Here is a 16961-nt window from a genome sequence, read left to right on the forward strand (position 1 = left end):
AAAAGCATTTCATGTGTTTAAACTCAGTTTAGTTCTAGAGCAACACGATGGGGTAGGTACCATTATTAGCACCTTTTATAGGTATATGATTTACAAATGACTTTATGAATATACATAAATTGAGAATACATGCCTAAACTATTAATGTACTGTCAGGTGTCCATGGTCAAAAATACCACTATTCTGGTCTCTCAGCCTTCCTCCATTTTGGGGGGGCACCCCCTACTTCTGCATGTACTCCCCTAATCCTGTGGTCATACCCTCAAGGTCTGTGAGTGTCCCCCACTTCTGTGGGCACCCAGAAATTGCAGGATCTGCTGCTTGCCTAAAGGCTTAGTGTGACCGAGAAGGCTCGGAATTCCAAGAGCTGCAGCATTTCTTCGGTAAAATCACTAGCAGCCTAACCAGCATTCATTTTAGGGCCCTGCTTGGGGCCCTCACTGTTAATACCCCACAGTGAGTTCTCACAATTCCCCACCATTGCTGCCAATCACTTTCAAATGGGCGTGCGCCCTGTTCTTTTGATTTTGTTGCCATTGGAATGGCTGGCCGCCTTCCCTCCACCCCAACTTCTTAGTCTCAATGGAAAAAGATATCCACCAGTTTTAAGACCGAGGTGGCAGGGGCCGCCGTCCACCAGAGGAAGGCTGTGCAGCACCAAATTAATCCAAGGTCACTGCAGCAGAGGGACCTGGTGAAGGGGCCAGGCTGCCCATACACATCACAACCCACCAGGGGCTTGGCAACAGCACGCCCTTAATTTAAGGCATTGGGTTTGAATTTGAGCCATCATGCCATATTTCAGCCTTTCATTTGCCAAACCACCAGTCAACTTAAACTAAAACATGTTTTTGGAAAAGACTTTTAGGGGCGGTAGGAATGCAGTAACTTGCTGGAAACATTCAAATGGACTTAGGGTGGTAATGCAGAAAAAAATAAAAATGCACACTACTGGTTGAGGTTGTGGATGTTCTTCTTTGCTGCAGAGGGACAGAGAGAGTGGGGTTGCAAACTTCTGTTTGTCCTTCCTGATCTGATGCGCACAGGGGTCACTTCATTCAGGTCAGGAAACCGCTATTCAAGGTTCTTCCTGGTCTGAAGACAGCATCTGCAGTTACCATGTACTTGGCCACATTCTCATCCCATAGAGAGAGCTGGGAGGACCAGATCAAAGAGCATTCTGGCATTAAAGCGTTAAAGCCCTCTCTTGCACTTGTGCCTCCGTGGGCCTTGTTTAAAAACTCATTATGCAAAATATAACATTTGGGCTCCCAAGTAGTTTCTGAGCTGGTTTACAAACTTGAAAACACACTGGGATCACCTGGTGGATAAATTTAAGTAGCAGTGCCCGGGCACCACCTTCAACTAATGAACTCGGATGCTCTAGAGGTGGGCTTCCTTAGAGGAGCAAGCTTCACAGGTGATTCTCACGTGCAGATGTGATTCTGATGTGTCTACTGGAGACCCACTCTCTCCGCTGGCCTCTCTGTGCCCTGGGTGGGCTAGTCAGCATTTGCTTTCTTGTGGCTACGGTTCTAACCGCACCACTGGCCCAGCCCCTGGAATCCTCGCTGGCTCCCCAGGGGACTTTCCAAAATGTGCTGGTCCTGAGGCACGGCGTAAACCCATTTTTTAAAAATGGCCTTTCATAAGTTACTGTTTCAAAAATTTAAAATCATCTTTAAAACACAGTTAAAACTATGTTTAAGCCATTGGAAGTGTGTAGAGAAGCAGGTAGAGGCAATGAGTGTAGCCTGAAGCCAATTAAAAAAAGGTACAAATGCTGTATAAAAACCTCTCCAATTTATATTCAAATTTTGATTCCAAAAGTTCCACAAAATTTTCATGCTGATAAAACATCATAACATTGAGATAGGAGTGTTGGCTATCCCTTTTATTCCCTCTACATGTCTCTTTTATTAACATTGACAGCTAGCATGAACATGACACCTTTTTAAAAAATGTACTTTGTCTTTAAAGAGGTTAAACAGATTTTAAGGCTTCAAAGTTGGTTCGGTTTCTTACTGGGACCGAGGAATCATTGTAGTATTAAAAAACCATTAAGCTGAAGTAGTAAGATGAGGATAACATACTGGCAAGCTACTTTGCAAAGTTGGTTTAAGGATAAGAAGAATATTTGAGAAGTGTCTTAGGTTCCTTCGAAGAAAACCCTCAAAACGTGGTGCCTATCATTAAAATGTTTTAAGCTCTTTATAAAAATGACGTTTCTCAAATTACAGAGGACTCTTAACAGTGAAGGGGAAAAAAAGATTGTTCTTTCCAAAATGGAAATATTCCCCCCTCTTTCTGAACCTAATAACTGAAAGCATTCAGTAGTTTCTTTAACTTAAAGGTTAGGAGAATGTGCTCAGGATGTATTTTACATTCAGATACTGTCAGACACAAGTCCTCTATGCTGAGTTTCAATCAAGGGCAAAGGGCATGATTCCCCAGGTAATTTTTCTTTTTTTTAAGTAGAAAAACATTTTTTATCAACCAAATTGAAAAGACTTTTCAGGGAGAATAAACAATAATTTTGATAAGTAGGTAATAATAAGTATTAGTAGCTGACTTTGAATAACATATTCTGGTCTGCAGAGTATTTCCATATATGTTTCTGAGTTTCACAGATAACCTGTGAAGTTAGGTTATTCTAAGTCCTTCTTACTACACCCGGGAACGTGAGCGTTGGAGAGGCTGAAACAGCGTGAAAGCCGTGGAGCTGGGATCTGACCTCAGGCCATTTTACTTTCAATCCTCTGCTTATATGGAACTCATTGTAGCAGCTAAAAAGTGTGGACTTTAGACTGCCCAGGTTTCAGATCCGGATTTCTTCCCTTCTGTAGCTTCGTGACCTTGGACAGGTCATTTTTACCTCACTGTACCTCTGTTTATGTAAACAGCGATGATAAAAGTACCTACAGTTTACAGGGTTAATGGAAGGCTAAAAAGTGTTAGTGCACATAATTGCATGAAACAGATTTGCACTATTTGAATCCTTATTCCTTTGGTTTATTTCTCGTGAGAAGGAGAACAGGTGGGAAGGAGAACCGTCTTAAAACTGACCACATGCTGATCAGTTTGGAATCAAGACATCAGATCTGGGTGTCTTCCTCTAACACCTAGAGGATGGAAACTATTCATAGTCTTAGCAACAAGTTTCCAGATCTTCCCAGGCTCGACTCCAGCCAGCCTGCACTGGGTTGCCGGCCACAGTGACCTCCCAGAAGCGGCAGAGTCTTGATGAAATGACATGAACATTTCATCAAGAAGGTCTCTTATTTTCATCCCTTTTGGACTGGAATAAGGGCTCAGCTGAAGACTAGACAGGTCTGGTCATGGGCTCAGCTCAGAGCTTCTAACCTACAAGAGGCCTGGGTTTTTTATCAGGTCCGTTGGGACGGCCAGCCCTGCATCTGCCCAGATGACAGGTGAATGATCCAGGCCTCAAGGGGGCTTGAATGTCAGCGCTCTGGCTGAGCCTTTGCAATCATCTGACTCAACGACACGGCACCGAGAAGCACAACCCAGGAAAAAGAAAATAAAAACCCAACCAACTAACACCCACAGCGGGTAAATTCCCTCCTACTTCTGATCCTAAAACCCAAACAGCTGCTACCCCCCCCAGGTGGAACCACTGACAAAAACATACAAGGGAGCTTAGGGGGAAAAACAACCACCAACCAACTAAAAAGAATCAGTGACTTGAAGGTCATGGTTAGACTTCCTTGCTTTACTACCTTCATCATTAATATTTTGCTAAAGCTCATTAAAAATTTATTTTTTTCCAACATAGGGTTTAAAATGGGAAGCAACTGAGCCAAACAGGTAGTTTCAAGCTTTAAGTGAACCTGGGACTGAATATTGTTACTACATGGGGGTGGGGGAAGGGAGTCAGGAGGAAGGAGCTCTGGGGTGCTTTGAACTCATCCAGTTTTGAGGCTTAAACCAAGAATGCCTTAGGGTCACCTAGAGTCAGCTAAAGCCGGGCAAGAAGGACAGGGAGAGCAGTCAGAGGTGCACAAAGTTTTTAAAACAAGCCAAGGTGCTTTACAACTTGCTTTCTGCTGAATTCTCTGTTGCTGATCTTACTGCCAGAGCCTGTGCTGCCTGCACTGTGGCTCGCATGAGGTATTACGGCGGCCCCTGTCTGAGGGGGCCAATCTCAGGGACATCCATATGGATGGATCCATCCTATGCGGATCTCAGTATCCATCTAGGAACCTGAAGTACATCGGGGGAGGGGGGAGTTGAGGAATCCATTTTCTGCTTTCCTTAAAATCCCCAGGGTCCTAAAAAGTTTTTTGTTTTTTTTTGGTTTTTTTTGGTGGGCGGGGGGAACTACTTCAAGACAACCTGAAAAGACAATTCAACTTGAGAGTCTGGATAATCTACAGAGACTTACCCGTACGACGTAGTTAAATCTTCTGGAATCCAGAATGGCAGTCGAGAAGTCCAGCCTGTTGAAGGCTTCCCCCAGAGTGCAATATCCATGGCGCTGAATGTGAAAACAGGGGGTGCAGAGATCATTTTCCAGAAAAATCTGCCTGGACTCTGCTGACAAGCTTGGTGGCTGTGTTAGGTAACCTATGGCCATCTGCTGCTTTCCTGTGCCATGATCAGCCCTTTCTGGGCCCCTGGGCCCCTGGTGCCCTGCCCCACCATGAGCCACAAAGATGGGTAGTACATCCGGCAGCTGCTTTAGTCAGTGACTAAAGTCGTGACATGTACCATTTGGGCCCTTGTTCTCTGCACGCACTTGTACTTGCCTGTCAAGGAAAGGTTGGGAGCTGGGTATGTGATGTGTGTTGGTCACTGTAACATACTCCTGGGGGAAGAATTAGCCCCATGTGTGTCAACTCTGTCTGCCACATCTCTGGTGCTTTTCTCTCTGTGATCATCAGAAGCGTTTTTAAGGCTTCATGAAGAAGCCAAAGAAGTTTTGGTCTTTTCTCTGTGAACACACAAGGCACTGGGTGTAGAGAGTCCCAGCTCTGCTTCTAGTACCTGGGTGGTCTCGGGTGTATCCCTGGCCCTCTCAGGGCCTCAAGTCACAGAGCGAACTAGATGTTCTCCAAGGTCCCTGACAGCAATAGAAATTCTATCAATCTGTCATACTGCCCGTATCCTAGTTATCTGAGCAAATGCCTGTGCAGAGGGAAAATGTACATAAAAGAGTTTTACAAAGTGCCATGCAAATTTAGATATTACAGTGTCTTGTTCTCTTCTGCATCTAGCTCGTGCAGCCTCACACTGGGTGGGCGCAAAAACTTCTCCTGTATTTAGTGATTAACCCTTCCAGGGCTAAAATGAATCGAGTTGAAGTCTAAAAGAGATCTTAGAACAAAAGGGAGGCACTGTCCTGAGGGAAAGGCTAGAGCTTTATAATAGTGTGTTTGAGATGGGAATATTAATCTTTATAAAGCATTTCTACATACATCATCTCACTGAATGACTGGGGAGCCCACCTAGTGACTTTTGCATCTCTCTCTGTAGCCCCAAACTCTGATGGCTGGCTAGGTAGTGGGCTGCAGGCCTCCACCACCCACATCCAAGAAGACAGTCATGATGTGAAGTAGTTTCCCAGTCTCGCCCCTACCCTGTCAGGGGAGGCATAAAGCTAAGCATACTCCTTAATAAACAGATGGGTGCTCACCTCTTTAGTACTTCCTTTGTGAACATAGATCCATTTTTCTTGGTGGAAATCTACAAAGACAAAATAAAAACAACGCAAAACCCCACAGCTTTAAAATTTATAACATGCCCAAGATTTTAAACTTGTTTCGTTTTCATTTATTCCAAAGTGTAAAAAAGTTTTGACAAAAAAGTACAAAGACTCTACTGACAATCTAAGGGGAGGCAAATGCCTAACTTCTGCAGTGTATAAATACTGGAGTTGTAATTTACTTTGTCGGAAGCACTTCAAGTCTTTGCTACTCAGATTGAGTATACCAGAGCTCCAAATTCAAGAAAAAAAATCTAATACCCAAGTACGAGTTTGTGTTAAATGCCAAGCTTACAAGTTAAACAAGTCCATAAAAAGTAGAAATAAAACAGATAATATGAAGAAACCATGCAGTACGGATGGAATAAACTAAAGAGCTGTAATTCCTGCTTATTAATAGAACTTTATACTCTCCGTTCATACTTACATCCAGCATCTAGAAATGTTACTAGTATTTATACAAGGGAAGAGGGAGAAACAAATCTATGTTCAAAGCCTCAAAACACAGTTCTAAACGAAAGCACACACTGGAACTGGTTCAGCTGACCATACCACTGAATAATAACTAAATTAACTATGTCAAATATAAGTGACAAGCAGGGAAAAAACACCCCAACTAGCAACTGACTTATAAACACGACTGTAAAGAATACATTAATCTCACTCATAAAATGCACAGCCAGGTTTCTGAGTGCAAAGATCCGGGTAACCTCTGTGAATGACACAGTCAACATGAAAGCGGATGCCAAACATGTGAGGTGTGATTTGTTCCCCTGCCAAAACCCAATCATAATGATCTTCAAACAGCTTTCTTCTCAAGTTCACAACAAACGGCTTACATTGAGTTTTGGTTTTGCTATTCAGCATGTCCTTCTTTCTCTTCTTGGCTGCAACATCATAGTTCAGGCTGTTGAAAAGATTCTCCTTATTGTATACTTCCTTGCTGCAGTAACTAGGAATAACAGACAAGAGGGCATGAGCTGTAACAACTATACTTTAACATGAGCTGTTTCTATAAATAGCTTACTGTGTTATAAAACACAAACATACATGCTCCTCAAACAAAACAATAAAATAATCCCTCAAAAGAAGTCCGTACGGGCCCAGTCTTCCCTCTTCGGGGATGAAATAGTGTCACATCTCTGTGGAAGGCAGGGACGGGGGCTTCTGCTTCTTTTGAATTCCCAACAGTGTCTGCCATTGTATTTGACACACAGCCCTGCACTCTTTAGGAGCCACGCAGGGTACAACAACATTATTTTAAGCAAAAATGATGAATGGATGGGGAGGGAGGGAGGGAGGGAGAGGAATGGTTACTGGTATCACTATAATACACAATACTTTCATTTTGCAAAAACATCCACCCCAAGCTGCTTTTTAAAAAAAAACGCTTTATGGAGATAGAATTCACATACCATACAATTCACCTATTTAAAGTGTACCCAAGCTCCTTTTAACTAGCATGCTCCCCTTGTGTCTTTAAAACATTTACAAAAATCTGACTTACAGACTGCATTTCTAGGAGATGTTTAGTGTATAGTACTAGTTGTTTAGGCTTTATATAATTCCTTGACTAACACTAGGCATCATGCTGTGAGGTGAAGACCTTGAGTCCTAAATGAAACAAGCTGTATTTACAACTCATACATTTATAAGAGCTGAAAAGACAGAACTGGCCAATTCATAGGTCATTAAAGATGTGTAGGTTCAGCTTGGGTCAGGGGCATATTTCCTTCAGTAAGCTGAGCTGAGCTGTCATTTGGGGGGCTGACTGAGTTCTATTCTATTATGCAATGGGATTTCAGAGTAAATCTCTGAAGAGCTTCCACAGAAGGAACGCAGGAGAAATACTGAGGTACGATGAGAAGATAGGTTCCCCGATCCCCCCCAACCCTCGTGGGGCATGCATGCGCCAGGCAGGATTTATAATGCCAACCAGTAAACCATCAATTAGGGTTTGTTTCCCCTTACATCAGCCATATATTAGAGGCCCTTAATTTTCTGAGTTCTTCTGCTGAATTTAAAATATGATTTAATTTAATTAATGTAGGTCTTCTTTGGACCCACATCTGTTGGATAAGATGAGGTACACCTGCACTTCTCCATTGTATGGATATTATGGAAAAGAGAAAAGAGGGGTTGAAACTATTTCCAGTATCCTGTTGCCATAATGGTCTCTCCAGTAGCACTTCAATAAGTACAATAAGTATCTTACTAACATGCTTACACGTGACATTACCAACAATATACTCAGTGTTTCTGGACCCATAGGGATAGGCTTGATAGATAATCAGTCATTTGTTAATCTTCCCTCAGAAGGCCATGCTTAATACCATTTACTGAGTTTCCTAATATCATTAGCCTTCTCCTTTTCATTGAGGGAAACAGGATATTTTTAGGTTTCAGAGCGATTTCTCCGGAAATGCGCTCTCTTAGAGGCACTTTCTTAAGCGAGCCCAGGGTGAATGTTTTGGGTCCGGCTTTGTGTCACACGTGAGTGTGTGTCTGTCTGCTTGCACACCTACAGAGGCACAAAACCACCGACCAGTCAGTTGACTTGCGCCAAGGTCAGCAGGAAAAGAGGGGCAGAAGGAAGGGAGGGCGGAACTCTGAACCCTTAGAGCTAATTTAAGAAATTTCAATCAATGCTGAGGAGAAGGGAGAAAGATGGAAAGTCACTTGGTTGGTCCACGATGTACCAAAGCTGAGAACAGCTTTAGAAAACAAAGTGAGGCCATTTTGTGTAAAAATACCACACGAAGCCTTATTTTTAAAAGAAACTCGCACATGCACCATGAACAAAAGCCTACAGCCTGAGTTCCACATAGAGAGAACGATAAAATGAAGCTGCCTTATTCTCAGTCACACATTTAAGGTTTAGCAGAACATTTTCGGAGCCTGGGCCATAGATTGTGACCATTCCTTAGCAATGTTAAATATTTATATTTCATCTTAATTCTTTTCTAACTGAAAACATTCCTCAAAGGAATTTGAGCACTTGCTTTCCTCACAGAAACAACAATAACCTGCCTTAAGCCCAAGTGACTCATTTCCAAAGCTAGTTTAAGAAGAATTTGACATAATTGATGATGCTCTCCCACTGGAGAATGTAGAAAAGCTTTAACCAAAGAGAAACCCTGCACTTTTCACTTAGACAATAGGTTTTGGACTTCAGAGGTAGGCCCTGGAAGGAAGGGCTATGGGGTTTATTTGTGTTGCCTGCTTATATGTTTTCTTTTAAGCAATAATGTATTTCAGTTAGAGGCTATTTTGATAGTTCAATTATGTACCTCTCAAGGAAATGCAAAGCCAATGGAAAATTACAACTGAAATTTTGAACAAGAAGAGCCACCACCATTGAGGAACCACGACATTTTTTTTTTTTTTCAAATAAGCAAAACCATTTAAAGAGGCTGCTTTCTTCATTAAATTCAATGATAACCAGAACGTTGCTATATTTTAGTCAGTTCTTACTAATCTTGATTTTTATAGGCACAGGCCTAGAATAAGAAAAAGACCTCATCCAGCTCTGTACTATCATCACATACATACGAAGATACTTAAAGACAACTTTAGAAAAAGTGACAGATTTCAAAATAAGCCCATTTGGCAGCAGAGATAAAGGGAGGGAAGGAAAAAAAAAAAAAAAGCCCTATTTCTCATTTCATTTGTAATAACAGGCCATTTAAGAAAGCTGTGGCCTACCCCAAAGGGCTTAGTTGTAGATTAAGGCCAGTGAGTTTCTATGCTAATTTGCTCCAATACATACCCAATTTGTCAAGCTCACATGGCTAGTTACCAGATTGTTCTGGCAAAACAAACAGCCTAGTGTATGTAGCTCTTAGAACAGTGCCTTGCACACAGTAAGCACTCATAAAATCTTAACTATTATTTTTATTTGCTTATGTACTAACTCATCCAGGGCACTGAAGTAAACTTCCTGCTTCCTGGTTCGGCCTTAGCTGTACTGGAAAGCAACATTGGAGTTTTCAACTGCAGGCTTGCAGAAGAATGGCCCAGGCTCAGGGAGCTTAGATTACTCATCCTGGAGCTGGGCTGGGGCAGGATTGGGGGTTGTTGGTGAGGAAGACTGCACACGAGGTGGCTCCACCATCACTTCCTTGAAGCATTGTTGGATCGCTCCAATTCATGCCGAACTCTTTCCTCAAATGTAACACTTGGCATTCCTCTTCCATCTTATGTAGCTTCAACTTTTTCACAAGGGGCCCTGCTTGAAGCTTATCTGAAATCCTCCCATGATCTCAGTTCAGGGCACTTAGCTGTGATGGGGTTTTGTAACATTCTGCCGCTGGAGGAGGACAGGGCCCTGGGCCACAGAGAGAATGGCCAGCAGAGTCCAGAGAAGGTGCGCTAGGCAGACAAACTGTGGTCAACACAAAAACACTGTCCCCAGGCTGCAGTACACCAAGTGTACCCTCATCCCTCTCTCCTGTTCAGGCAGCTCACAGAATGGTAGGTGGAATCAGAGTAAGTGCATGAGGCCCCTGCAGGCCTCTGTTTTACATCCACCCGCTCCCTCCCTTTCAAAAGGGCCTGCCGTGTTTGCTCCTAACAGGGGAGGCATTCAACTTCACCTGAGTAGGCCGGCTCTCAGCCCAAACCTGACATCACAGCGAAACATCACCAAGACTGAAAACAGTGGAGATATTCGAGACTACAAACCCAGGTCTCAGAAGGCCAACTGCTTTGAAGAAGTTGGCAGATTTCTCATGCTAAGTAGGGAAGGGATTGTTTACAATTGCTGGGGAAAAAAACACTCTGCAAACAAACAGCCAGCTGCTTTGCGAGGAGCTACCAAATGATTCCTCAAATGACTCATCAAAGAGCCACAGGTGGTCACTATATCGATCACCCTTTGTGATGATGCTGGTGGTGACAGTTCTAGCTCAGAAAGCCTGAAAATGGAGGAAAGAAAGGAGGTTCAAGAAGGGGAGAGGGGGTGGGAAGCTACCTGATTCCAGCCTGGGTTAAACTTTTGTGGTAAGGTAAAACCTTCTCCAGGTCTCCCCTACTGTGGAGGGAGAGGCACCACTATTTACTTGGAAATAGGAGTGATACCCGCTTATCTCCTGGAGCAGATACAGTGTGAATGTTTATTGGAACCAGAGGCTCTGCATTTTGAACCTCTCCTGCTGAACCCAATGGTCTGTTTCCCGCTGAGAAGCATCCTACAGTTATCCCCTGGGTGGGCCGCTGTGACACAGCTCAGCAGATCATGACTGCACCTCCCTAGAAAGAATCCAAACTGTTACACAAAAATAAAGCACTAAAATATTAGGTCCTCATTTCTTAGGAGTGAGGAGGAAGGAAGGAAGGAAGGAAGTTTCTACTCTACTAAAATAAAAAGAAACTTTTAGTCTAGGGATAATAATTTAGGCCTAATTGGTAACTAGAGACCCTTAAAAGAGTCTAGTGACAGCAGTTGGTCTTTTTATTTTCCTGTAAATTATCTGGTTTTCCATAAATAAGATTTCTTTCTAGTGCTCCCCAAACTCCCCAGGGACTGCTTCAAAGTGTCTTTAACATAAAGGTCAATGTGCTCTTGTCTCTCCTGGCAGACCCACAAGATCAAATATTTTTTCCCCATTGGAAGACAGAAGGTGATGCTTTACAAATCACAAACAGGTGTGGGGCTCTGGAGGTCAGGACGTGGCAATAACGATTTTTCCTTGATAGTTTTCGTGAAACTGAGTGCCAGGGGCTCAGCCAAACAACCACTGGTAAATCTGAGTAGGAACTCTCCACTGAAGTCAATTTAAGGGCCGGGGGTGTGGAGTAGTGGTTTTCAGCAAAGGCCCGGGATAAAGGCACCCAAGGGTAAGCGGTCTGCACTGATCCCCTCTGGGCCAAATGGCAGCGATCCGGAAGCCATCTGTGGAGATTGTGACCGAGGGACTCCAGACCACCTCACTCATTAGTCGCTGCTTCCCTGTGTTATTAACGAAGCGGGGCATCAGGCACGGTGGACCTCGGATTGTCCACCAGACTGACAGAGCTCAGGGGGAACTTGAGTCCAGAGGCTCACGCAAGCCAGGTGGGCTTTCTGCAGGTGATAGGCATCACTTGAAATGGGGGCGCACTCACTATACAAAGAAAACTCACCGAAAGGGCCACCGAGGAAACAGGTGCAAAGACGCCGTCCTCCCAGAAGTAGAAGGCTTGTGGGATCTATACCCCGCCTCCCTTCCCTCCTCCGCAGCTCTGTCTCTGAGTCCTTACCATGGCTCCGCAAGTCCGCCCGCAAGCGCTGGTGCCCCAGGGACCATCTGGCCGCCCCTTCCTGGTTACTCATCCTCTCTGCCCACTCTGTGGTCGCCTGTGCGTGGGAAGAGCCTGGAGGTGCTCCGGACGGGACCCGTGTGCAATCCCGTCTCCAGACTTGTGCTCGGAGCCCCGCCACCCCAGGGTGAAAGCTGTGCAGCCCACTCGCCGGCGCCCCGACCCGCAAACCGCGCGACACCGGTGTCCTTTAAGTCAGGGGACGCCTGAAGTTGTGTGTTTTAAGTTTTAGCGTTTGGGGACTAGATCCGCGTTTGTCGTCAGATTCTCAGAGGGACACGGGGTTCTGTAAAGAGTCGTGCCCACTTGGAGACGCTGACCTTGAACCATAAGAGAAACCAAATACCCCGAATCCCGTGCTCTGGCGACCTCTGCAGAAACCCGGGCAATTCACTTCCATCCTTCTGGTCAGGGGCTCCCTCCTCACCCTGTTCCAGCCCGGCCTGCGTCCCACTCACCCGACCCGCTCCCGGAGACCAACCGGGTCCGTTCTGCGCAGCTGAAATTAGTGGCGATCCCCTCACCTGCTGAGGTCGCTCACGAAGCTGCCGCTCTTCTCATCCAGGAAGCGCTTCCAGCCATCGGCCGTCTTCACCCAGCTCTGCCCGGGGGACCGCCAGTCCTGCCCGAGGAATGGCATGGCACTGCCAACGGACGCGACGGATGGACGCGACGGACGGATGGACGGGACTGGCCCGGCGGCCTTGGGGACGCGCCGCCCTGGGCGGATGCTCGGGGTGCCGGGGCCGGTGAGGGAGCGGCTGCAGGGAACCCGAGTGGAGGGCTGCGGGATCGGGGGTGCGGAGCGGGGTACCCTCGCTCGCAGGGGGCGCTGTGGAGGGTCGCCGGGCGCGCGGGGCTCGCTGGAGTGCTGCGCTGCTGGCCCGGCCGCCGTATTTATCGCGGGCCGCTGGCCGCGGCTCTTTGTTGCCGGAAGAGGCGCCTGCTCTTAGCCCGGCCCCCCCGGCCCGGAGGCCACGTGGCTTTGTTTATAGGCTCGGCTTGTTTTCCGAGGCGCCCTCGGCTCCTGCTCTTCTGGCTGTTGCACAACCGCTCGCTGGTGGAAACTTGAAGCCGCGCCGCGGGGCCGGGGCTCGCGCTGCCCCTTCGCCCCTGGCCCTTCTGCGCTCCCACCCCGCCCCCAGGGCGCAGCTTCTGCAGCCGCGAGAGCGGGGCCGGGCACTCGGGAAACTGCGCCCCGTCCTCCTGCAGCTCCCGGCCTGGCGAGGTGCAGGGAGGAGGAGGCCCGAGTGGCGTCTGGATCGCTGCGGGGCGGGGGGTGGGAAGAAAGGACGGCACCCTTCCCAGCCCCGAGCTGTCACAATCGAGCCCCGCGATCCGGAGCTCCCCTGCAGGAGCCGAGGCCCGGCACAGCGCGGCCCGGAGCCGGGTAGAGGCAGCCTCCTTGGCCTCTCTCGCTGCCTAGACCCGCTCTTGGGCGAAGGAGGGGACCCACCGCGAGGCGGGATTGGGGCGGGGGGACAGCCCCGCACCTCACCCTGCCCCAGAACTGTTAAAGAGTCTGCTGTCAGGCTTGTCTTCGAGGTGGCAAAGGAAGAAGGAGGCCAGGCGGCAGCTGGTCCCCGCGCGGTGGGAGTGGAGAGCAGGGACAGTCCTCCAGCCCACTCTGGGCACCCTAAGCGAGCAGCGCTGACGCCTGGCCCGGGTCTAGGGCGCCGGGGAATGGGATTTTATTACGAAGAACCGCGAAGCCCCTTTCCCCTTCCTGCTGTTCGGCATCCTCTGGGCTATTAGGCGCTCCTGGGGAAATAATCAAGCCAGGAGTTTTGTTTTAGTTTTGGTGATCGTTTAGGGAGAGGGGCCCAGAATGCGCCTCCTCCCGACTGATGGGGACTTCAGGAAGTTCGGTAAAAAGCCACCGTGAGGAGGCGATGCCCGGGAGTCCGAGGCCCTCACAGACCTCAGTTTATTAACCTAATCCTTGAAACCGCGGGGGTGGGGGGCCGGGAGGGAGGTCCAGTGTGGCAGCCATGGTTTTCCAGATGAGGGCACCGAGGGCCCCTGAAAAGGGCTAAACCAGTGACTTACTCAGGGTCACAAGGCTAGTTTCTTCACAATCCGCAGTACAATCTGAAATTATCCTGTTTGCTTTTTGGTAACAAGCTACCACTCTCTGCAGAATGTAATCTCCAGGAGAGATCAACCGTCTTGTTTTGGGGGTATCCCCGCTCCAGCACCTTGCAAGGCCTAGAGTAGGCCTTAGATAACTATTTGTCCAATGAGTAGGTGAATACATACGGGAAGCTGCTGACATCAGGGTATCTTCTTGTTCTTCGTGACTTCTAGTTATGATGCTTTACAGTCTGTTCCACTTGTCAATTAGATTGCAAAGAGTGGTCACAGTAGAGTAAAATCTGCGTGCTCAATAATTAGCTTCCACTTGATTCCTTGATTCTTCCACACCCCTTCCTCTGCAGCCATCAGCATTGTCCCACCGACTCTGTCCCACCGAATCTTTAAGGCTCAGAGTAGACAAAGAAACTGTGTGTGCCTTGGGAGGAGGGTACATGTTGGAGGGGAAAGGAGGTGTTTTTAATAAAGTCTGTTTTCAAGTAGCCAGAGTTTTCTGATTCAGGTTTTCCACCATAAATAATTTATTAGCGTAGTAATAGTAAAAATATCTTGTAAAAACACTGCAGAAGGTCCCAAATAAATGATAGTCACTCTGATCATGCTGACAGATGAGACAGTGTTGGGTCTGGCCTTTGTTGGAGAGAATTGATACCTGTAAGGGAGCATAATTAAGAGATGTGATTATTAAAGATGCATGCTAGGGCTTCCCTGGTGGCGCAGTGGTTGCGCGTCCGCCTGCCGATGCAGGGGAGCTGGCTTCGCGCCCCGGTCTGGGAGGATCCCGCGTGCCGCGGAGCGGCTGGGCCCGTGAGCCATGGCCGATGGGCCTGCGCGTCCGGAGCCTGTGCTCCGCAGCGGGAGAGGCCGCAGCGGAGGGAGGCCCGCATACCACAAAAAAAAAAAAAAAAAAAAAAAGATGCATGCTAGTTACATGTCAGCAAACTACATCTCTGTAGAAACTATAGAAGTCAGAAGATTTGAATTCTATTTCTGCTAGAGCAACATAGTGTCTGTCTGACCTGCATGAATGACAGATTCTGGAGGCACAATTTCCTCAGCTGTCAAGAAAGAGTAGAACCTATAAATGCCTACCTTTCAGGATTGTTTAGAAAGTGTGTTAAATGGGATTATTGTTACCAGTTCTTTCCTCTTCGGTAGTGTAGTGCACTCACATGGCCCATGGCCTCTTAGTAATATGTAACTCCCTGATTCTTTTTTTAAAATGGAAGTATAGTTGACTTACAATATTATATTAGTTTCAGTGTAATGATTCAGTGTTTTCATAGATTATACTCCATTTAAAGTTATTGTAAAATAATGGCTGTAATTCCCTGTGCTGTACAATATATCCTTGTTGCGTATCTATTTTGTATATAGTAGTTTCTGCCTCTTAATCCCCTACCCCTAACGTGCCCCTCCCCCCCACTAATATCTATTATTTTGTTCTCTGAGTCTGTTTCTGTTTTGCTATATACTGTATATTCATTTTTATTTTTTAGATTACACATATAAGTGATAACGTAAAATATTTGTCTTTGACTTATTTCACTAAGCATACTACTTTCTAGGTCTATCCACGTTTTTGCAAATGGCAGAATTTTATTCTTTTTTATGGCTGAGTAACATTCCATTGTGTGTGTGTGTGTGTGTGTGTGTGTGTGTATCACATCTTCTTTATCCATTTGTCTGCTGATGGACACTTGGGTTGCTTCCATATCTTGGCTATCGTAAATAGTGCTGCTATGAACATTGGGGTGCATGTATCTTTTCAAATTAGTGTTTTCATTTTTTTGTATATATTGCCAGGAGTGGGATTGCTGGATCATATGGTAACTCTATTTTTTAGTTGTTTGAGGAACCTCCATACTATTTTCCATAGTGGCTGCACCAGTTTACATTCCCACTAACAGTGTACATCCACAGCCTCACCAACATTTGTTATTTGTAGACTTTTAGATAATAGCCATTCTGACAGTTGTGAGTGATATCTTATTGTTGTTTTGATTTACATGTCTCTAATAGTTAGTGATGTTGAGCATCTTTTCATGTTAGCCATCTGTATGTCTTCTTTGGAAAAATGTCTACTCAGGTCTGCCCATTTTTTAATCAGGTTGTTTGTTTTTTTGATATTGAGTTGTATAAACTATTTATATATATATTTTGGATATTAACCCCGTGTCGACTGTATCATTTGCAAATATTTTCTCCCACTCAGTAGGTTGTCTTTTCATTTTGTTGATGGTTTCCTGTGCTGTGAAAAAGCTTTTAAGTTTAATTAGGTCCCATTTATTTATTTTTACTTTTATTTCTTTTGCCTTAGGAGATAGATACGGAAAATATTGTCACCATTTATGTCAAAGAGTGTTCTGCCTATGTTCTCTTTTAGAAGTTTTATGGTTTCAGGTCTTATATCTTTAATTTTGAGCTCATTTTTGTATGTGGCATGAGGAAATGTTCTTATCTCATTCTTTTACATGTAGCTATCCAGTTTTCCCAGCACCACTTATTATTGAAGAGACTGTCTTTTCTCCATTGTATAGTCTTGCCACCTTTGTCGTACATTAATTGACCATAGATGCATAGGCTTATTTCTGGGCTCTCTATTCTGTTCCATTGATCTATGTGTCTGTTTCTTTTGCCAGTACCATGCTGTTTTGATTACTGTAGCTTTGTAGTGTAGTCCAAAGTTGGTACTTCCCTGTTTCTTAACATTAGCCTTGGCCATGTAACTTGCTTTGGCCAATGGGATGCTACTGGATATGATGTGAGCAGAGAATATAGAGGATATGATGTGTGTGCTTGTCTGATTGGGCTAGTCCTCTTGTACTTCTACCAGCACCCT

General features: G+C 45.7%; 1 protein-coding gene across 1 annotated transcript in view; it reads right to left on the minus strand.

Annotated features, from left to right (window-relative positions):
- The window catches only part of FBXO32 (F-box protein 32), a 33891-nt gene extending 21002 nt beyond the window's left edge, over positions 1-12889 (minus strand). Inside the window, exons 1-4 of the mRNA XM_007126061.4 lie at positions 12550-12889; positions 6565-6677; positions 5657-5706; positions 4406-4498 (exon numbers count right to left, since the gene is read on the minus strand). Of these exons, the coding sequence (XP_007126123.1) occupies positions 4406-4498; positions 5657-5706; positions 6565-6677; positions 12550-12665 (372 nt within the window). The 5' untranslated portion in view covers positions 12666-12889. The remainder of the gene's footprint in view (positions 1-4405; positions 4499-5656; positions 5707-6564; positions 6678-12549) is intronic.
- Between the last annotated feature and the right edge of the window lie 4072 nt (positions 12890-16961).

The sequence above is a fragment of the Physeter macrocephalus genome, chromosome 15 (genome assembly GCF_002837175.3).
Source record: "Physeter macrocephalus isolate SW-GA chromosome 15, ASM283717v5, whole genome shotgun sequence".
NCBI lineage: Eukaryota > Metazoa > Chordata > Mammalia > Artiodactyla > Physeteridae > Physeter > Physeter macrocephalus.